Below are 23,151 nucleotides of genomic sequence, written 5' to 3'. Positions count from 1 at the left end.
ACATTGGTGTCAAAAGAGCAGGCACACCAGCGTTTCAGGCTGATAGAAGCATGCACAGAAAGCGTTTTAAATGCAGAAGTCTTGCAATACCAGGTATGACCACCAGGACCACGGCAGCTTCAATAATCCTCCGCGGTCCTGCGGGCCTTGATTTGTACACTCTGAGAGTTAAACTATCACTGAGGATTTTACAGTGTGGGGGATTGGGGTCCAAGAGATATAACAATGGGATCAAATGGGGGTCCATGGCCTCATGTACTGGTTCTCAAAGTGGGGTCCGAGGACCCCCAGGGGTCATTGAAGGGGTTCCAGGGGACCAGTTTAACCACTTAAACCCCTATATACATTGAATATTTCAAAATAGGCAATCTATAAGCTTACAACGCGTCACAATGCGGCGCGTTGTGAGCTTGCAGATCGGATATCTTATATGGGGGCCAAATACATATCAATTTGGGGTCCTTGACATGAAAATGTGTGAGGAGCACTGCTCGAATGCATAATCGTCTCTGCCGGGGTGGAAACCTGTCCAAAACTGTTACTTTTCAGGATTCAAATAAAAAAATATCAAAAGCAGCAGATCTACAAAGCTCAAAACGCGTCGCTTCGCGCCGCGTTTCGAGCCGCGTTTCGAGCCTGCAGATCTGCTACGTTTGATGCTTTTGGGTGACGCTGTAGTATGATCCAGTAGGGCGTTAATTTACAGAAAATAAATAAAAATGGAGATAAGAGGTTTCTGCCCGACAGCAACAACACTATCACACTGAGGGTGCTTGAAATTCCAAAGGTTGAGAATCGGTGTGTTGGTGAACGTGTCATTCCCTCTAAGCTCTTGACATTAGTTCGCCGTCATTACGGGAGAGCGACGGTGTGTGTGTGTGTGTGTGTGTGTGTGTGTGTGTGTGTGTGTGTGTGTGTGTGTGTGTGTGTGTGTGTGTGTGTGTGTGTGTGTGTGTGTGTGTGGACAGATGGCAACACAAACACAAGCACAAATTACCCTGCAGAGAATCTCCCACCTATGACCCCCGAATCCATTAACGTGATTATGATGTCTGTGTGTACTGTGCGTGCGTGTGTGCGTGTGTGTGTGTGTGTGTGTGTGTGTGTGTGTGTGTGTGTGTGTGTGTGTGTGTGTGTGTGTGTGTGTGTGTGTGTGTGTGTGTGTGTGTGTGTTTCCATGCATGAGTCATAAAGTAACACCATTCATTCCGTTGTCCATTCATCCAAATCTCACGTAATCATCTCGGGTTGAATCGACAGGTTTCACGCACGCAGCTCGTCTCCAGCTATAGACACATGAAAGCCATCAGGAGTGCATTCATAGCTCAATTCATTCCTGCACACCGCCACTACTGGGAGGCTTCTAATACACTGTTTGCCAAACAGTGGTTCGGGGACCCATCTGTGGGTCGCGGACACATTTGTATGGGTCGCGAGTAAATATCCCCCTTTTTCTTTTTTTAAAGGAAAATAAATCACAACTTTTCATAAATTAGAAACAATTCCAACGTTTTTCTGAAGTATTTCATGAATACAAGGGAAAAATCTAATAATTTCCATAAATAAACTTTAAGAAGTCGTGAAGTCCGTTCAAATGGAGCAGGAAAGCGAAACGGTTCACAGAGTTCATATCCACCTTCCTCCCCTCACATTTGCACATTTGCACAGTTTTCAAACTGCTTTAACACAAAACTAATCTCTAAAATATTAAAGATCGCAAACTGCAGCCATTATTGTTCATTTCCTCTTCATGAAGTAATGCTTATAGCTCCGATGTGGGAATTATGAGCAGAGTTTTAATGCTGTGCTTGGCTGCCACTATAGCGAGCTCACTTTTCATTGGCTCTCATTACTCTGTTCTGTACGCCTGGGTGATATCCAATCGTGGGGGGAAAAAAAGAGGGAAAAAAAGTAATTACTTTTTTGTGATGACTTTTTGCTATTTAATATTACAATTTATGTTGGAATTTCAAAGCACTGCTCAAGCGAAAAGGGAAAAGAAGACGAACAAACACCTGGTGCTTAGGGTTGGGATCCTTTAGGATGTTAACGAGTCCGATTCCTTAATGATTCCCACTTAACGGTCCTAATTCCTTAACGGTTCCCCTTATCGATTCCTATATTTAAGGGACTGTACAAATACATTTTGTACACTCTCAGAGTTATGGCGGTCCTTGAAATTAAAAACGTTTGAGAACCACCGGTGTTGTAATTGTAGAGCAGTACACATACCAGCTTTACTTGAGTATTACATATTGTTTTATACTTTATACTCCAAAAAACTCTGAGGCAAATATTGCACTTTTTACTACAATTATTTGAAAGCTTTAGTTACTAGTTACTTTGTAGATTTAGATTATTATTACAAAACATGCATCAGACAATTAAGCTCCATTTCATACTTTGTCTATTCAAAAATAGAAGATCTAAAAGCTCACAAAGCGGCACATACATTACAACGATGCACATTGAATACTTTATGTATTTCTTTTAAGCAAGTACTCCAGTGCAAAGTACAAACTTGACTGGGCAACTTTTGCTTGTAGTTGAGTAATATTTGACCAGGGGTGTCTATACTTTGACTCAAGTACTGGAGTCGAGTACTTTGTACCGCCGCCAGGGACGTGCTGGCCACTGGGAAATTTGGGACAATTACAGAACGGCCGCGCCATTCCAGGCCGCCAAGACAGGGCAAACAGCCGGTGGGCCACCCAAAAAAAAAAAAAAATGCTCCCATTTTAGGATTATTACGGTCATTTCCGGGTCGCGCGGCCCAATTACTAGTTCCGTTACAGTTTGGGCTGGGATGCTTTTCAGCAGTGGGGTAATTTACATAGGGTTGCTGGGTTAAAACAGTGAAACGCAGCCCCCCCCCCCCCCCCGTTGACAAAACCGATCCCAGGGCTGAATTTTGGTCCCACCCCGCCCCTGACCGCCGATGTCCAGGACTGGGATGCCTAGAGCAGGGGTTTCTCAAAGTGGGTGCCGTGGCGCCCTGGGGTGCCGTGACACAAGTCCGGGGGCGCTGCAGAATACTTTGATGATATTTGGAATTCATCGATATCGCTTCAGTTTAACCACAATCCATCCAAAAATAGCAGATTTACAAGTTTACATGTCTCACGTTGTGACACGTTGTGAGCTTGCAGATCTGCTATTTTTGGTGAATGTTCCCTCAAAGAATACGGATGCTGGTGCAAGTGGTTAAACGTCAAGTATAAAGTTATTTTCAATCCGTCCTGATTCCTAAAATGGAAACGCATATTCTCTCGAGTTTTCCACGTGATATGACATACTGTGATATGACATAAATGTAAGGTGCTGTAATTCAGGGGTTGCCGTGGATAAAACAGTTATTTATGGGGGTGCCCTGAGCCAAAAAAAATGGTTGAGAACCACAACCACTGGCCTAGAGAGGCTTTCTGGGTGGCCTGTCCCCAAAGCGCAGTGGTGGAAAGTAACCAAGTACATGTGCTCAAGTTTTGAGGAATCTTTACTTTACTGGAGTATTTCCATTGTTCCCCCCCCCACTACATCTCAGAGACAGATATTGTAATTTACTCCACTACACTTATTTGAAACCTTTGGTTACTAGTTACTTTTGATTATTATTACAAAACATACATTAACCACTTCAGCCCTATGTAAACTTTAGCCATTTGAAAATAGCCGATGTACAAGCTCACAACGCGTTGCATGGCGACGCGTTGTGAGCTTGTAGAGCTGCTATTTTCAAAAGCCTTTTACACATTTTAGACAGGACATTGTGCATAACTAGTACTTTACTTTTGGTAGGCCTACTACTGATACTTTTACTTAAGTGAACAATTTGAGTACTTTTTCCACCACTGCCAAAGCTGTCCGCCGTACCACTGGCAGGGTAAGTAAGTCCCACAGTCCTAGAAAACCCCTCTTCTTTTCCAGGAGTCCATCACATAACTAGAAGAGCTGTCGTTTTTCATTCCTCAGTGAAGTTTAATGGGTCGTTTCAAAAGCAACGTCTCTGCCAAGAGTCCCTACAAGTACAACCTTAAACAAAAAAAAAAGCTTTACTGTCGGACACTTTTTATAACATTGTTGGCTTCCCCATAGTTTGTCGTTTACTTTGTGCGGCCGAAGGGAATTGTGAGAAACATGTAACTGTGTGCTACATATGGGAAGTAATGTATGGTTACAGTATGCTGACATTGTCCCTAATACATTTTATGCAACACACCTTATGCTCTCCTATTGTACAATACAGAATTACTGTATGTATGTATATTGTGTTGCTGTCGGGCAGAAATGTGACCTTTTTATATTTTTGTAAATGAATGCCCTGCTTCGTCATACAAGAGTTTCACACAAAAGTATGTGTGGATTTTATAAATATTTTACCAATGAAAAGTAGAGCTTGTAAATAATTAATACATTGGATCCATTGAAACAGAGGTCCTTTTTCTTTCATTTCCTGAAAAGTAATCGTTTTGGAGCAGATCTACAAGCTCACAGCGCGTCACTTCGTGCAGCACTGCGAGCTTGTACATCAGCTATTTCGTTTTTTTTTTGACAAATCTTGAAAAGTGAAAATTTTTGAATAATATAGAATAACACAAATATTCTCTCCTCGGGGTTCCACAAAACATTTTCAGATGGGGGTCCGCGGCCAAATACATATCAATTTGGGGGTCCTTGGCACAAAAAGGTTAGAGAACCACTGGTGCGTAGGGGGCATTGCTTTTAACATAAAAAAAAGATACATCTTTAAGAATTACAGTTACCTCCTCCTGTTTGACTGTGTACTTTTTTGTGTTTTGTGATTTATTATATTGTGTTTTCTCTTTTTTGGTAAATGTGTACATTGGTATAGTGCCTTTATCCAAAGTGCTTTACAATGTGCATTACCTTCTCTCACACACACACACACACACACACACACACACACACACACACACACACACACACACACACACACACACACACACACACACACACACACACACACACACACACACACACACACACACACACACACACACACACACACACACACGCACACACACGCACACACACACAACCAGGGAACATTCCGTTTCCCAAGCGGCCACTGCTCCTGAGCCAGCTGCTGCCCCTGAATGTTGATTTCCTTCAGCCCTACACTGACCTCAAGAGACCTTGCCTCATGACATCTCTCCTGATTTAGCTTTGCCTGGTTAAACAAATGTAAAATAAATACAAAATAAATCCTGTTTCTTTACAGTTTTTACTGTGGTATCTTTAAACTGTGGTGTTTATCTAGTTTCAGTAAGTATTTACGGTCTGTTACTGTTTTGGAGCAAAATGAATGTCTCCTGTGTACAATAACCCATTAAGACCGGAAACGCATCTGTGTCATTTTTAGATTTATTTGGCTGTTAAAAAAAAAAAAAAAAGCAGATATACAAGCTCATAGCGCGGCACCGAGTGCTGCGCTATGAGCTTGTAGATCTGCTTTTTTTTGGCACACATTTTCACGATATTTAAAAAAAACAAGCTCATAGCTCTACAAAGCTCATAGCTATGAGTTTTTATATCTGCTATTTTTGAATAGCCAAAGAAGTCTTAAAATGACACAGCTGCGTTCCCGGTCTTAATGGATTAAACGGCATCTAATCAGCGGCCTGGCTCCCACTCCCGAACAGGGATGCAGTATTTTAGTTGAGTTGACAGGAGCTAAACTTAATTTATCCTCCGACGTGTGAGAGGGTGTCTCACTGCCAAAAACAACACAAATACAAGCTAATCACTTCTTCTTGGCAACCGTGCTATGCTACCCAGAATAAATGAGACGTCAGCAGTTCTTCTCTGCCCTGCTGTTACACCCACTGAAGGAAAAAAGAAAAGTACGCAACCCGGCATTGCACTTATACCTAGCACCACCTACAATCACCCAGCACCACCTGCAAACACCCAGCACCACCTACAACCACCCAGCACCACCTGCAAACACCCAGCACCATGCACCTAGAACCACCACCCAGCACCCCATACCGGACTCTCTCTTTCCCAGGTGTTGGGCGTGGTTTTGAGGTTAGGTTTAGGCATATTTTCTGTGAGATTAGGGTTAGGGTTAGGCATAGCGTTACTGAGGTTAGGGTTAGGGTTAAGGTTAGGCATAGTTTTTGTGAGGTTAAGGTTAGGGTTAGGCATCGATTTTGTGAGGTTAAGATTAGGGTTAGGTTTAGGCATATATTAACGTTTCGACACAGAGTCGTTCAGACTTCTTCGACTCTGTGTCGAAACGTTAATCTATAACAAAGCCTTGAATGGAAGCTTTTGCAAAGGTACAGAGTGCGGACTTCTATTTTTGATTTTCGCCTTAATCCACTGTTGGTCCTGCACCTGCCGTCCAGCGGATGTGCCAGTTTGATCTTTTCCTCAGGTTGTGGGGCTTTGTACTCACGTTGTGTTTGCCCACGATGTTGTCGAAGGGAAGCTCGGGGCTCCAGGAGGCTTCGTTGAACGTGGCGCTGCTGGCCCGACGGTCCGCAGAGCTGCACGACTCTTTCATGATGTCCTCTGGAAGCGACAGCAGGCTGCCCTCCGCAGCAGGTGGGGAGTAAAATGACTCAGTTACATTTACTGAGTCGCATTTCGTTGCTGTCGGGCAGAAACCTCTTATCTCCATATTCTCACCAGTGGTGTAAAGTAACTAAGTACATTTACTCAAGTGCTGTACTTAAGTACAATTGGTACTTTTACTTTACTGGAGTATTTTAAATTGTCTATAATTGTCTATAAAGAGTATTTTAAATTGTCTATTTGAAAATAGCAGATCTACAAGCTCACAACGCATCGCGACGCGACGCGTTGTGAGCTTGTAGATCTGCTATTTTCAAACATTTTTGTATTTTTACTTTTGGTACTTTAAGTGCATTTTGATACCAATACTTTTGTACTTTTACTCAAGTAAATGTTTAATTCCGGACTTTTACTTGTAACAAAGTACTTCTACATTGCAGTATTGATACTTTTACTTAAGTAAAACAATTCAGTACTTTTTCCACCACTGATTATAACTACGTTTTTTTTCATAAATTAACGCCCTACTTACTACATACTACAGCGTCACATTAAGGTATCAAAAGTAGCAGATCCACAAGCGGCGCGTTTTGAGCTTGTCAACCTGCTACTTTTGCTGTTTTTGAATTTGAATCCTGAAAAGTAACAGTTTCGGACATAAGGTTTCCACCCGACAGAGACGATTTACTTGAAGGAGCACGTCGCCCGTTTTCAACCGTATCTTCATATAACTGTGTCCTCACTAACGCTCATTATAAGATGGCTCCGTTTCTGTCTACTCACTCTGTGTCTCAGAGGAGGGCTGTGGACAGTTCAGAAACCTGAATACCAGTGACATCATCGATGGGGATTCCAAGCTAATATAAACTACAGCCTTTCTATTCCTGGAAAGGTTAGCATGCTCAAATAGAAGAACTGCCGACTGATTATGTCATTGGTAGGCAAGTTTCAGAAAGGTTCGTAGCCCACCAAAGAGACACAGAGTGAGTATAGGCATAAATGGTGACATCTTATAATGAGTATTCGGCAGAAACCAGCTAACTCCAAAATGTTAATTTTTCAGGAAATAACAAAAACAAAACAAGAAGTTAGAGTTAGGAGGTTTTGTTCATTGATAAGAACAGCTGAATGGACCTCCAAGCTCACAATGAGGTTGGAGGTCAAAAGGGGGTGGAACCTGGAGTCAGCAAAACCAGCTAAGCTAACTCCACCCCCCTTTGCTGGAGTTTAGCAGCAAGTTTGAAGATCCAATGGAGTTAGCTGGTTTTGTCAGAAGCACTTTTTAATACTTATCATTGGTTCAATATTTGTTTTAATCAACACACAGACGTAAAGGGTGTTCAATAGCACTGATTTATGGGGAAAAAATGCAAAAGCGGAAAAATTGAGTTGAGGTTTCTGCTGGACAGCAACGAAGATAAGTTGAAAATGAGTGAAGTGGTCCTTTAAGAAAGGATTTGATTACATTGTACTTGTATAAGTAGTTTCAATGCAACATACGTTTCACTTTTATTCGGGTCCATTTGGTTCCATTTGTACACTCTCAGAGTTAAATGAACACTGATGATTTTACAGTGTAGATTGGGTTCCCAGAGATCAAATGTTTACAAATGGGGGTCCATGGTCTAATGCATATCAAACTGGTGTCCTTGAACTTTAAAACAGTGATGCTCAACCTTTTGAGAATCGCTGTTTTAAAAGTTGTGTCTACTCTACGCACCTCTGGTCGTCCGGCTGTTTGATGAGGTACGTTTCGATGTTGTGCCGTCTCAGGAAGTCGTTGCGGTCCTTGCCGTGTCCTTCCTCCACCTCGTAATCGCCGTTCAGGCAGTCCAGAGCCGCCTTGGAGATGTGGATTCTCCTGCAAGCAGTGGTGGAAAAAGTAGTCAAGTCAAATGTTTTACTTAAGTAAAAGTATCAATACTGCAATGTAGAAGTACTCTGTTACAAGTAAAAGTCCGGAATTAAACATTTACTTTGAGTAAAAGTACAAAAGTATAAGTATCAAAATGTACTTTAAGTACCAAAAGTAGAAAGAACTCAGTATGCAGAATGTCCCATTTCACAAGTTTTCAAATGTATAAAAAGCTTTGAAAATAGCAGATCTACAAGCTCACAATGCGTCGCATCGCGACGCATTGTGAGCTTGTAGATGGACTATTTTCAAATGGCCGAAATACTGTAGGGCTGAAGTGGGTAATGCATGTTTTGCAATAATAATCTAAATCTACAAAGTAACTAGTTACTAAAGTTTTCAAATAATTGTAGTGGAGTAAAAGTACAATATTTGCTTCTGAGATGTAGTGGAGTAGAAGTAAAAGTATTGGAAATTGTAAATACTCAAGTAAAGTACAAATACCTCAACATTGTACTTAAGTACAGTGATTAAGTAAATGTGCTTAGTTACTTTACACCACTGCCTGCAAGACGCGCCGGAAGACAAAAGAAACCCTTCACTAGGGATGGGACGATAGTCGTTACTATTATCGTGAAACAAAAACTCTAGCCATAGCCGTATCGCAGCGTTTCCAAAATGATGGTGAAATTGGGCTCCTTCATTATGCTGGGATCAGTACGCTTTTGTCGAGCTGCATATCCTGTACCACTTAAACCCTCTATACTTACTGTAAATAGCGGCCTTGGTACGCTCCTTTTTTCACGCTACACCCAAATCCCTTCACCAAACATAACTCACATGCGCCGCATTGTGAGCTTGTAGATTTGCCATTTTTGATGAGCTTTCTCCCCAGAATAGGGATGTTGGGGTTAAGTGGTACAAGTGGCATTTTACAGAATTTTAAGCATATTTATTTATTATCACAATAATATCATTAATCACAATAATAATCGTGACATGAAATGTTCGTACCGTGACATTCCTACCGGTCACAAACGGAATTCATCGGAACAATCTTTCATGAAAGTACGAAGGCATGAAGTATTGCTTCAACCACTCAAACCAACGTAGTAAACTGGACCATGGATTTCATTTTGATAGATAGAGTGGAGGAAAGAGTATTGCAGATTAAACTGAGCATGGTTCACAGAATAATCAACAATGCAGTGCTATCTGTCAAACCACTTCATCAAGGTCAGCAGTGTGCGTGGTTATGCCACAAGAGGAAGCTCCACTAATGTGGGTTCCTGCCAAGTTCAAGATTAATATTGAGCCAGTGGTGGAAAAAGTACTCACATTTTCTACTTAAGTAAAAGTATCAATACTGCAATGTAGAAATACTCTGTTACAAGTAAAAGGCCGGTGTTCAAAATGATACTTGACTAAAGGTACAAAAGTATTGGAATCAAATACTTTTGATTCCAATCAAATTTTAAAGTATCAAAAGTAAAAGTACTAAAATATTTGAAAACAACAGATCTACAAGCTCACAACGCGTCGCATCATCTGCTATCTTCAAATAGCCTATATATAAAACAGGGCTAAAGTGGTTCATGTATGTTTTATAATATAATAATTTATGTCTGCAAAGTAACTAATAACTAAAGCTTTCAAATAATTGTAGTGGAGTAAAAGTATAGAAGTAAAAGTAGAAGTAAAAGCATAGACAATTGGAAATACTCCACTAAAAGTAAAAGTACCCAAAAAGTGTCCATAAGTACAGTACTTGAGTAAATGTACTTAGTTACTTTACACTGTAGCAAAACTCATTTCTGCCCAGGAATAGTTTACCTGTAGAATTATTTTGTTTAATTTAAATTCTCCATGAAGAGCTGGAACAGGAGTCGAGGCTGGGTTTAATTACATTTAGTTCAGTTGGCTTGCTCCTGGTGCACCTCTGAGGTATTTGTAATGTTAGGTTTGATTCATGTTTATTTAAATGTGATTGTGTTGTGTTTTTATTTCTCGCCTTCCCTCTCCCCTGGTGTGGTATAGACGAATCCACAGACGCGCTGCCTGTAGGCAGCCATACATGTAGCTGCGGTGTCAACGCTCCGCACCGCGTCACCGCAGCAATGGCCGCCTACAGGCAGCTACAGGCAGCGTGTCTGTGGATTCGTCTATAGGCACGCTCACACATCTTTTAAGGACCACAGTGGAAATAAGCCGTTAGCTTTATTGCGGTTTTATCCTTTTGATAATGGTGGAGCCTATGCATGTATGTATGTGTGTGTGTGTGTGTGTGTGTGTGTGTGTGTGTGTGTGTGTGTGTGTGTGTGTGTGTGTGTGTATGTGTGTGTGTGTGTGTGTGTGTGTGTGCGTGCATGCGTGTATTGTATATATACTGCATGTTTTTCATTGTCAATAAAGATGTCAAAGTGGCTCTGTACTCGGACCGTCTACTCTACAAGCTCACAACGTGTTGCATGTTGCATGTATGCTGGAGTTCAAGTAGTTAAAGGGGGGTGTAAGTGACATAGGTTTGGTTAAATAAGTGTTAAAGTTATAGGGCCTCATTCACAAAGTTGTTCTTACATTTCTACTATTTTGCTCCTATAAGCAAAGACCGACATGGGCTTCATGAGAGGGTACAGCTTCAATTTGTGCACAATAATGCTGCGTTCACACTGGCAGCTACAGAAGATACAAAGCACGGCGCCTTGTTGCCAACAGTGTTGCCAGATTCTGCGAGAGAAATAAGCAACCAGGTCTGTGAAAACAAGCCCAAAATAAGTACAGTATAACACATGATCACTTTAAACCTATATATACTGTACATCGGCTAATTGAAAATGGACGATATACAAGCTCACAACACGTTCCGATGCAACACTTTGTGAGCTTTTAGATCTGCTATTTTCATAAAAATCTTAGGGGGAAAAGTGAAACACTTCAGATGGGGATATGTGGATAATTACACATTAATTTGGGGTCCTTGACATGAATATGTTTGAGAACAACTGGCTTAAACAACACAACAGGAAGCAAGTCCAAATTGAGAAACAAGCCCAAATAAGCAACTCACTTTAGAAACAAGCCCAAATGAGCAACTACACTTTAGAAACAAGCCCAAATAAGCAACTACACTTAAGAAACAAGCCCAAATAAACAACTACACTTTAGAAACAAGCACAAAGCAACTACACTTTAGAAACAAGCCCAAATGAGCAACTACACTTTAGAAACAAGCCCAAATAAGCAACTACACTTAAGAAACAAGCCCAAATAAACAACTACACTTTAGAAACAAGCACAAATAAGCAACTACACTTTAGAAACAAGCCCAAATGAGCAACTACACTTTAGAAACAAGCCCAAATAAGCAACTACACTTAAGAAACCAGCCCAAATAAACAACTACACTTTAGAAACAAGCACAAATAAGCAACTACACTTTAGAAACAAGCCCAAATAAGCAACTACACTTAAGAAACAAGCCCAAATAAACAACTACACTTTAGAAACAAGCACAAATAAGCAACTACACTTTAGAAACAAGCCCAAATGAGCAACTACACTTTAGAAACAAGCCCAAATAAGCAACTACACTTAAGAAACAAGCCCAAATAAGCAACTACACTTTAGAAACAAGCCCAAATAAACAACTACACTTTAGAAACAAGCCCAAATAAACAACTACACTTTAGAAACAAGCCCAAATAAACAACTACACTTTAGAAACAAGCCCAAATAAACAACTACACTTTAGAAACAAGCCCAAATAAGCAACTACACTTTAGAAACAAGCCCAAATAAGCAACTACACTTTAGAAACAAGCCCAAATAAGCAACTACACTTAAGAAACAAGCCCAAATAAACAACTACACTTTAGAAACAAGCCCAAATAAACAACTACACTTTAGAAACAAGCCCAAATAAACAACTACACTTTAGAAACAAGCCCAAATAAGCAACTACACTTTAGAAACAAGCCCAAATAAGCAACTACACTTTAGAAACAAGCACAAATAAGCAACTACACTTTAGAAACAAGCCCAAATGAGCAACTACACTTTAGAAACAAGCACAAATAAGCAACTACACTTTAGAAACAAGCCCAAATGAGCAACTACACTTTAGAAACAAGCCCAAATAAGCAACTACACTTAAGAAACAAGCCCAAATAAACAACTACACTTTAGAAACAAGCACAAATAAGCAACTACACTTTAGAAACAAGCCCAAATAAGCAACTACACTTAAGAAACAAGCCCAAATAAACAACTACACTTTAGAAACAAGCCCAAATAAGCAACTACACTTAAGAAACAAGCCCAAATGAGCAACTACACTTTAGAAACAAGCACAAATAAGCAACTACACTTTAGAAACAAGCCCAAATAAACAACTACACTTTAGAAATAAGCCCAAATAAACAACTACACTTTAGAACAAGCACAAATAAGCAACTACACTTTAGAAACAAGCCCAAATGAGCAACTACACTTAAGAAACAAGCCCAAATAAACAACTACACTTTAGAAACAAGCACAAATAAGCAACTACACTTAAGAAACAAGCCCAAATAAACAACTACACTTTAGAAACAAGCCCAAATGAGCAACTACACTTTAGAAACAAGCACAAATAAGCAACTACACTTTAGAAACAAGCCCAAATAAGCAACTACACTTAAGAAACAAGCCCAAATAAACAACTACACTTTAGAAACAAGCACAAATAAGCAACTACACTTTAGAAACAAGCCCAAATAAGCAACTACACTTAAGAAACAAGCCCAAATAAACAACTACACTTTAGAAACAAGCACAAATAAGCAACTACACTTAAGAAACAAGCCCAAATGAGCAACTACACTTTAGAAACAAGCACAAATAAGCAACTACACTTTAGAAACAAGCCCAAATAAACAACTACACTTTAGAAATAAGCCCAAATAAACAACTACACTTTAGAACAAGCACAAATAAGCAACTACACTTTAGAAACAAGCCCAAATGAGCAACTACACTTAAGAAACAAGCCCAAATAAACAACTACACTTTAGAAACAAGCACAAATAAGCAACTACACTTAAGAAACAAGCCCAAATAAACAACTACACTTTAGAAACAAGCCCAAATGAGCAACTACACTTTAGAAACAAGCACAAATAAGCAACTACACTTTAGAAACAAGCCCAAATAAGCAACTACACTTAAGAAACAAGCCCAAATAAACAACTACACTTTAGAAACAAGCACAAATAAGCAACTACACTTAAGAAACAAGCCCAAATGAGCAACTACACTTTAGAAACAAGCCCAAATAAGCAACTACACTTAAGAAACAAGCCCAAATAAGCAACTACACTTTAGAAACAAGCCCAAATAAACAACTACACTTTAGAAACAAGCCCAAATAAACAACTACACTTTAGAAACAAGCCCAAATAAACAACTACACTTTAGAAACAAGCCCAAATAAACAACTACACTTTAGAAACAAGCCCAAATAAGCAACTACACTTTAGAAACAAGCCCAAATAAGCAACTACACTTTAGAAACAAGCCCAAATAAGCAACTACACTTTAGAAACAAGCCCAAATAAGCAACTACACTTAAGAAACAAGCCCAAATAAGCAACTACACTTTAGAAACAAGCCCAAATAAACAACTACACTTTAGAAACAAGCCCAAATAAACAACTACACTTTAGAAACAAGCCCAAATAAACAACTACACTTTAGAAACAAGCCCAAATAAGCAACTACACTTTAGAAACAAGCCCAAATAAACAACTACACTTTAGAAATAAGCCCCAAAAAACGCAACCCGCAACCACCAATATTTACAAGCGACTTAACATAAATAACAAGCCCAAAGTCCCTTATAATAAGCGGACATGGCAACACTGGTCGCCGAGTCACTGTTGAAGTGTTGATCAACACGTTTGTTGACGTCATGAAGCGTGTGTCCAAAGAGCGAGAAAATTAAGGAAAAATAAAGCCTGGGGTTAAAAAGAAAAAACATGGAACTAGCGGACGGAAATAATTAGTTTCCCCCCCGTTACAAGTAGGAATTGTGTGAAGAGAGAAGGTGAGTGGAAATTAAATAAACTTAAACAACACTTGGTGGTTTCGTAGCTTTGTAGCTGCAGTTGAAGCCAGCTCAACTTGGATATAAGCTTTGTAGATTTTGTAGCAGCTATAAACGTTGGGCGTCACTTTGTATCTTCATGTCGCTGCCCTCCATTGAAAATGAACGGTAGACTGTAGCGTTGTCACTGCCAGTGTGAACACAGCGTAACTGGTGTAAAGTAACTAAGTACATGTACCCAAGTACTGTACTTCAGTACAGTTTTGAGGTACTTTGACTTTACTGGAGTATTTCCAATTGTCTATACTTTTACTTCTACTCCACTACATCTCAGACGCAAATATTGTACTTTTACTCCACTACAATTATTTGAAAACTTTAGTTACTAGTTACTTTGCAGATATAAATGATTACATTATATAACATACATTAACCACTTTAGCCCTATTTTATGCCTATTTGAAAATAGACAATCTACAAGCTCACAAAGCGTTGCATCGCGACGCGCTGTGAGCTTGTAGATCTGCTATTTTCAAACATTTTAGCATTTTACTTTTGGTACTTTGAGTACATTTTTATACCAATACGTTTGTACTTTCACTCAATTAAATGTTGAATTCCGGACTTTTACTTGTAACAGTGTATTTATTTCTACATTGCAGTATTGAATGTTTTGCTCAAGTTTTATTTGAGGAACATCTGTGAAAGTGAATTGATTGCTCATAACGAACACAGTCCCGCTTCAGCTGTGCGTCGCTCCCTGTGTTCCCTGTCACGTCAGCATTGTGCTCATGCCACCCACTGAGCTCCACCGTCACCTTGCGTGACCTTGCTATGAGCACCCTGCTGAGCAGTTTACACTCCTATTACCACAGAGGAGGCCTCAGGCAATTTGAACAGCCATTGTTTTGTTTTTTGTACCGGGCAGCTAATTAAGTTGATCAATTGCTTAATTAATTCATGTCCACAGAGTGTACACACGGTCCTTCACCGCCCCATTGCACCGAAGGAGAAGTCATGTTCGCCACGTGGCATTTTCACATCATACACAATGCCTCCTATATAATATCATGACGGTGTTAACCCAATACGACCGGCAACGCGTCTGTGTGTCATTTTTTTTCTTCTTTGGGGTTTTCAAAAATAGCAGATATGCAAGCTCATAGCACGGCACCAAGTGCCGCGCTATGAGCTTGTAGATCTGCTATTTTTGAAAAATCGTGACAATTAGTGCAAATCTTTGAATATATATATATATTTTTTTAAAGCGAACATTTGTAACTCAAATCTTATTGCTTCTGGGTATTCTACAAATGTCTTATAAATCTTAACAGTTTTTTGGAGAAAAAAAAACTTGTGTTGCTATAATATCAGTGGTGCTCAAACTTTTTTACGTCAAGGACCTCCCAAAATTATGTATTTGGCCGCGGACCCCCATCTGAAAATATTTGGTTCCAGGGACCCCCTGAAGCAAAGAATTGAGTTAAAGATGTATATATATTCAAAGATTTGCACACATTTTCATGATTTTTCCCCCCAAAAATAGCAGATCTACAAGCTCGAGCTTGAATATTTGCTATTTTTGAATAGCCAAAGACATCTTAAAAGAAACAGATGCGTTTCCTTCCCGGTCTTAATGGGTTAAAGTCCATAGAGAGGCACAGTACACTACACTGTTGATGTAACAAGACCAGTGTTACATTGCACTGTTGACTGATATTGTTATTATCATGTGTGCGGGGGGGAAAGTAATTGGAAAAAAGATGGTCCCTTCATGCATTAGACATCAGACAATATCAGTCACCAGAAGCAGCAGGGACGTGTGTTTTCATGAGACTAACATTCATTCATTATAAGGACAGTATCAGTCACCAGAAGCAGGAACGTGTTTTCAATGAGTCTAGCATGGCTAACATAAACTTTGAAGATGAATACAATGTATTCATCTTCAAAGGGACCAAATTTGACTGGGAGTCATCTAGCATTTTTTCATTTTCATTTTTTCATGTCATATGAAAGCAGGGAATCATAGCAAAATAATGATATATTGGTTAATAAGATTGAGTGAATCGTTTTGTAACTACAGCTTATAGAACTGAAGTCAAGTTAAAACTCTTAAGTAGAGAAAACACCACTTGAATTAGCGGTTGCTAGCTCTAACCTTATATTTTAGCTGCATGTGTGTGTATTTATTTACATATATGTATATTTCATAAGCTCTGACATTTATGTCAGACATACTCTAGTATGTGAAGAGTCTACTTGGGCTATTAACTCATTTTAGATAAGAAAAAATATATATTTTTGCAAAAAAAAGTTTTTCTGCTTTCCTGAATAATGGGCAGCTAGATGACTGTCTCCCAGACAAAAACAGTCACTCCTTTATATAGGAGGGGGTGCGTCTGATAAAATGGATATCAAATATCTAAATATTGAATGAAGCTAACTTTTTTTTTAAACTGTCTGTGGTGCACACAAAAGCCTGAGCAGACGTTAAAACGACCACAAAAGTGTGTGAAAGATGACATGAAATTAAATATTTTTCACAAATTTAGAGCATATCCGTGGTCATAATCTTACAATAATGTGCAAAATCTCTGTACGTTTGTCCGTCCGTTCGTCTGTAGTTCACGTATCTCGAGAACCGTCCAATCGACCGAGTTCACACTCGCTGTGCGTGTTACCGACAACCCGAGGGAGTTCAGAGTCCCAGTGTCGAGTTGGTTTGATAGAACCGCTAGTTCGACTGAAACGGCCATATATATATAGGCATATGGACCCATGGCCCATGGTCATGTGCATAATGTGAGATTAGTGGTGGAAAGTAAGTACATCTACTCAAGTACTGTACTTAAGTACAATTTTGAGGTACTTTGACTTTACTGCAGTATTTCCTGTTTTCGGCACTTTTACTTAACTACTCCACTACATCTCAGAGGCAAATATTGTACTTGTACTCCACTATAATTATTTGAAAACTTTAGTTACTAGTTACTTTGCAGATATATATGATTATATTATGAAACATACATTAACCCCTTTGGTCCTATTTTATACCAAGGCTATTTGAAAATAGCCGATCTACAAGCTTGTAGATCTCCTATTTTCAAACATTTTAGTACTTTTACTTTTGGTACTTTAAGTATATGATGCCAATACTTTTGTACTTTTACTCAAGTGACATTCTGAACACAGGCCTTTTACTTGTAACAGAGTATTTCTACGTTGCAGTATTGATACTAACATGTGAGTACTTTTTCCACCACCTCTGTGAGACCGACCGACTTCAAACTTGACTTGGCTAGGATTTGAGGGAGTGAGGTGCCCCGGTGTCAGGTCGTTTGACCAATATGCCCATATATAGCCATGGAGATCTAGTTGTCCAGAACCGCCAAACAAACCGATATGCCCATATATGGGCATGCCAATACATGGGAAATGTTGGGCAAATACTGATGACATCAGGGATCTCCATATATGGGCATAAAATGGACGAGGACAGACAGATACAGAGATCTCCATATATGTGCATAAAACGGACACAAGCAAACCGACAGACACAGAGATCTCCATTCATGGACATAAAAAGGGGCACAGAAGTTACAACGGGCACTCTGACAATATACAATGGGTATGCATTCCTAATTTGCATCGTCCCCGATTTGCATGGCTCCCCAGTATTACATTACAGTCATTTAGCAGACGCTTTTATCCAAAGCGACTTACAATAAGTGTATTCAACATAGGTAGGGAACGAAAACTACTAATCACTAGAAGTCCCTAAAAATCGATTCTTAATCCATTCAATCCGGGAGCGCATCTGTGTCATTTTAGTTGGATATTCAGAAATAGCAGATATACAAGCTCCGCATTTTTTCTGAAAAATCGTGAAAATGTGCGCAAATCTTTGAATATATGTTTTTTAAAGCAAACATTTTAACTCGAATCTTTTCTTCTGGGGATTCTACAAAAGTCTTCTAAATCCTAACATTGTTTTTTTGTTTTTACTTATGCCACACGCAGCTGATTCTCATTATGGAGAAACTGTTGGGCTGCTACTCAGTAGCAGTTCTGAATCTACAGTACACTAAAACATGTATCTGCAAACATTTGAGGCGAGAAATCTGTGTGACCTACAATCACGTAGATCGGTGCACGAGACCGGCAAGGTACAAAAAAACGTCAGGGCCGGGGGCCTACTGGTGGGCCGTGGGTTTATTGCAAGTGGGCCCCCAAATAATTGGCAAAACACAACCATTTTAATCATAATTTAACATTAAAATTATATATTAAAGGGATAGTTCACCGCAAAATGACTTTTTTCCTATCGATTCTATCGATTAGTCACCCCATGGCGACTTGAATTCATGGATATTGTTTTGTTTTTGTCACATTCCTAAGCCAATAATGTGATGACCGGCACCGGTTCCGGTAGGAGACACAAAGAGTCTCCTTTGTTTCTCCTACCGGAACCGCTGCCTACCGGTCCGCTGGTCATCAAATTATTTGCTTAGAAATAAGACAAAAAAAAAAAATATCCATGAATTCAAGTCTCCATGGGGTGACTAATCGATAGAAAAAAATGACATTTTTGGGGTGAACTATCCCTTTAAGCAAAAAATAATCTGGGTACTTCCTCCAACACCTCCTGGTGTTGGTTGTTTGTGGACTCACCCGGGGATTCCTCCGGACTCCAGCTTGTTGGCGATGTCCACGTCCCAGGACCAGACGTCAAACTGCCACTTCCTCAGTCCCAGCACGCCGCACAGCACCGAGCCCGAGTGGATCCCGATCCGCATGTCGATGTCGTGTTTCGTACGCGATCGGACGTATCTGGAAAAGGACAGAAAACCATGTTTTTTTTCTGGGACAGCATTTGGAATTCATTCATGTGCACGACGTACAGATGTGACATCTGAGAATTTCTAAGGGCAGGGGTCTTCAATGCTTTTCAGGCCAAGGACCCCTTAGCTGAGAGAGAGATGAAGCCGGGAGCCCGGGACCCCCCCGCTACATATTGGATTCATGTTAAATGTGTGTTTTCAGACATTAAACCGCGCATGCCCTCAATACTTTGTAAACTTGACCTTTGGCTCGGTACTTTTTTCCCTGTAGTGTACACCAGACCTCTTCGTACAACAATAGCTGATCTACAAGCTCACAACGCGTCAAGCTCACAACGCGTCAGACGCGTTGTGAGCTTGTAGATCTGCTATTTTCGGCTAATGTTCTCCCCAGCATAGGTATGCGAGCGCTAAAGTGGTTAATGTAAAAATAAAAACAATAAAGTCCCTATCACACAAAGATTTGACGGCCCCCCTGCAGTATCTCTGGCGACCCCCTAGGGGTCCCGGAAAACCCTGTTGAAGAGCCCAGTTCTAAGGGTCTACCATTGGCACGTCAGTGGAAAGTCAGTGGCAAGTCCAAGCCTCGTCATGGAGAAAGAGGGGGACATTTACCAGGTGTGAAATGGTGTTATTTCACACCTGATTGGCAATTCAATGGTGGCAATTCAGTAGAGACAAAGGCAAATCAGGCACACCAATGAAAGCAAAAAAAAAGAAGATCAGGGATGTGTGAACTGTATAGATATGATAAAACACATTGATTCTGACAGTTTTGACTTTGAAGACCCCTTTTTTTTAATCCCTGACATGACATGTAGGGGTAGAGCAAAACAAGCAACAAGCAATCGAGATTTAGTACGGGCATTTCTTTCTTGCTTTCTTTTTTTTGGACTGCTTTTCAGTTGGATGACTTTTTTTTTTTTTTTGATAACATTGACAACATTGATAACATCGCTTCACCAGACAGAATAAAAACATTAAACAAAAAACATTAGCAGTGAAATGAAGACACGCACGCACGCACGCACGCACGCACGCACACACGCACACACGCACACACACACACACACACACACACACACACACATCCTCTGTATCTCTGTCCAGCACACTTTTCACACCCATTACAATTTCCATTTCTCATTTAATACTCGAATTTCATACTCGAATTATAGTCCAATATTACACCCGAGACAAAGGATGACCTATAAGGTGTCACAGTGACAAATCGTTGCTGTCGGGCAGAAACCTTGTATCTCCATGTTTCAACTTTGCAATTTTTATTGTTTTAATGCATGCCATACTTTGTCACACTACAGTGTCACACAAAAGTAGACAAAACGAGACACGTGGTAAGCTTGTAGATCTGCTATTTATTTAGCTATTTCCGATTTTGTTTTTTTGTGTTGAGTTTCCCCGAAATCAGGGGTCTTCAACATGGGGTCCGGGACCCCTCAGAGATGCTGCAGGGGGGGGGGGACATTATCCGAAAATAGCTACAAGCTCACAACGCGTCTGCAATGCGTTGTGAGCTTGTAGATCGGATATTTTTGGTGAAGAGGCTTGGTGTACAGGGGAGCAGACCAGAGCCAAAGGTCAAGTTTACAAAGTATTGAGGGTTTGAGTGGTTAAATGTCTGAAAACACACATTTAACATGAATCCAATATGTAGTGGGGGTCCCTGCTTCATCTCTCTCTCTCTCAGCTAAGGGGTCCTTGGCCTGAAAAACGTTGAAGACTGCTGGATAATAACTGTATAGCATCCATTGGACCACAGGTTGTGGAGATACAATGTTTCCACCCGACAGCGATGACATGCAGACAGCGGTGTCACGCCTCGTTCCTGCCTACCAATCCAATTTCATGCTTCATGACAAGGACTTCACCCAAGAAATGACATTATTTCTATCGTTTACCTACCCGGTCTTTGACTCACAGAGAATTTTATTTTGCAAAACATTCCCAAAGATGTCACACGACATGTGTTCACCGAAAATAGTAAACATGGACTATCTACGAGCTTGCAATGTGGCACGTTGTGAGCTTGTTAATCTGCTTTGCTTTTTGTTTCTTTCTTCTTTTTTTGGTAATGTTTTGAAGTTCTAGTTTTTTTTTTACATTTCTTTGAGTGGTGCAAACGACTCCTACATTTGACCGTGTGTGTGTGTGTGTGTGTGTGTGTCTGTCCGTATGTATGTTTGCCGACGGCCTCAACATGTTTGTGTCTGGCCTCAACAGCTGCAGCTGATTGCAACACAAAGATGCAACCAGTTACACTAATTAAACACAAACAGGAGTGCAACACATGCGCATAATTAACTCATCAAAGGCACCACTCACTTCACACTGGGTGTGACTTTTTAGATACTTTAGACATTTTCTGGACTGACTGGGGGCAAATATCTTGTCATGCTGCCGATAGTGGGCCAAGGAAGTACATTAATGTTTTTTTTTGCTTTTCTTTTGCTTTTTTTTCACACATTCTATAGTCCTACATGAATGACATCATAATGTAGATTGGCTACGTGAATTCCGGGATCCACATGGAACCATGTCGTTATTAGACTCTTAGTAGACCCCATCTTGTTAAATAAATCATTTTGTTCCCAAAGACAATGATTTATGTTCTGTTTTCGAAACGAAACATTAGGGTCCATATATACTTTGTTTTAGGGGCCCCGGTGAGGTCACATCATGGGTACTCAGCCAGGGGGGAGTTCCTTTGACCGTGTTCCCCCCGGGTTTAGGATGCTTAAGGGTAAGAATGCATTTGATCACGCAGCCACTACTCAGAGGAATGCTCTGCCAGCAGATCTGAAATCCCTGAATGTCCTTCCAAAGTTTAAAACTGATCTTAAATCATGGCTTCACTTGAATACTTATTTGTCTTAGATGGACTTATCCCCTGGTTAGGCTGCCCATTGGCTATTTGGCTCATTCTTTCGGTGCGCTATTGTTCATAACTGTCCATATTAGTATTTATATTTCATTTTTGTATGGTTGTACAGTCGGTTGGGTGTTGTTTGTTGTATAAAGGGCCACAACGGAAAAAATGCCTCTCAATGCCATCGAATTGTAAACTAAACACGGCAGCTGCAGACTAGTGTTAAGTAGTAATTTTCAGAAAAAGCGTATTTTCTTTTAAAGATATTTTTGGGGCTTTTCTGCCTTTATTGGATAGTACAGTTTAGAATGACAGAAAACCGGGAGAGACAGAGAGTGACACGTAGCAAAGGTCGCCAGGCTCGGGAATCGAACCTGCGACTCCCTGTCGGGCTGCATTAGAGCCTACATGCTCAATCAATGGTGTTCCGCAATGGATCGATGGAACTAACGTAGTATAGAGTCAAGAGGTGACTGCTAGCCACCTTCCTGTGCAAAGCATTCTCGCTCCCAAGACGGCAATGGGGGGACTTCTTGGGACGGACATCCCAAGAAGTCAAACGTTTGACTGGAAGGGAGGGCAAATACGGCACATGTTGACTAGGGGGGATACAAAGTTACGATTCTGTCCCTATTGGGACATTAACTCGAATGGCGCAGAGTCGGCTGACGCGGACTTTGCCATGCTCAGCACGGCGAGTCGCTCGCTCACCGGCGAGCGAACCGGTGAGCGAGCGACTCGCCGTGCTGAGCATTGCCTCTTGTAGCTCAAGTTCGCTCAACTTGAGCTACGAGCTCAAGTTCTAAACCATCTAAAGCTCAAGTTTGCTTTAGACGGTGTGCCTCCGACGTTTTTAAAACATTTTTGGGGGCGGAGCCGTCACCATTTTACATCTTGGGTTTGAGAGCGGCACTTCCGAGTCACACTACGCATTTCGGGGAGT

General features: G+C 40.5%; 1 protein-coding gene across 1 annotated transcript in view; it reads right to left on the bottom strand.

The window, feature by feature from the left end:
* The window catches only part of adcy8 (adenylate cyclase 8 (brain)), a gene marked incomplete at both ends in the record, with an annotated part of 127,005 nt that overhangs the window by 66,614 nt on the left and 37,240 nt on the right, over positions 1 to 23,151 (bottom strand). Inside the window, 3 exons of the mRNA XM_080439980.1 lie at positions 6,422 to 6,554; positions 8,261 to 8,401; positions 19,152 to 19,310. Coding sequence (XP_080296106.1) covers positions 6,422 to 6,554; positions 8,261 to 8,401; positions 19,152 to 19,310 — 433 coding nt within the window. The remainder of the gene's footprint in view (positions 1 to 6,421; positions 6,555 to 8,260; positions 8,402 to 19,151; positions 19,311 to 23,151) is intronic.

This window comes from Gymnoscopelus braueri, assembly GCF_963280865.1.
Source record: "Gymnoscopelus braueri genome assembly, chromosome: 10".
Classification (NCBI taxonomy): domain Eukaryota; kingdom Metazoa; phylum Chordata; class Actinopteri; order Myctophiformes; family Myctophidae; genus Gymnoscopelus; species Gymnoscopelus braueri.
Note: the sequence above shows the minus strand (reverse complement) of the source record. Positions and strands in the feature narration are given on the sequence as shown.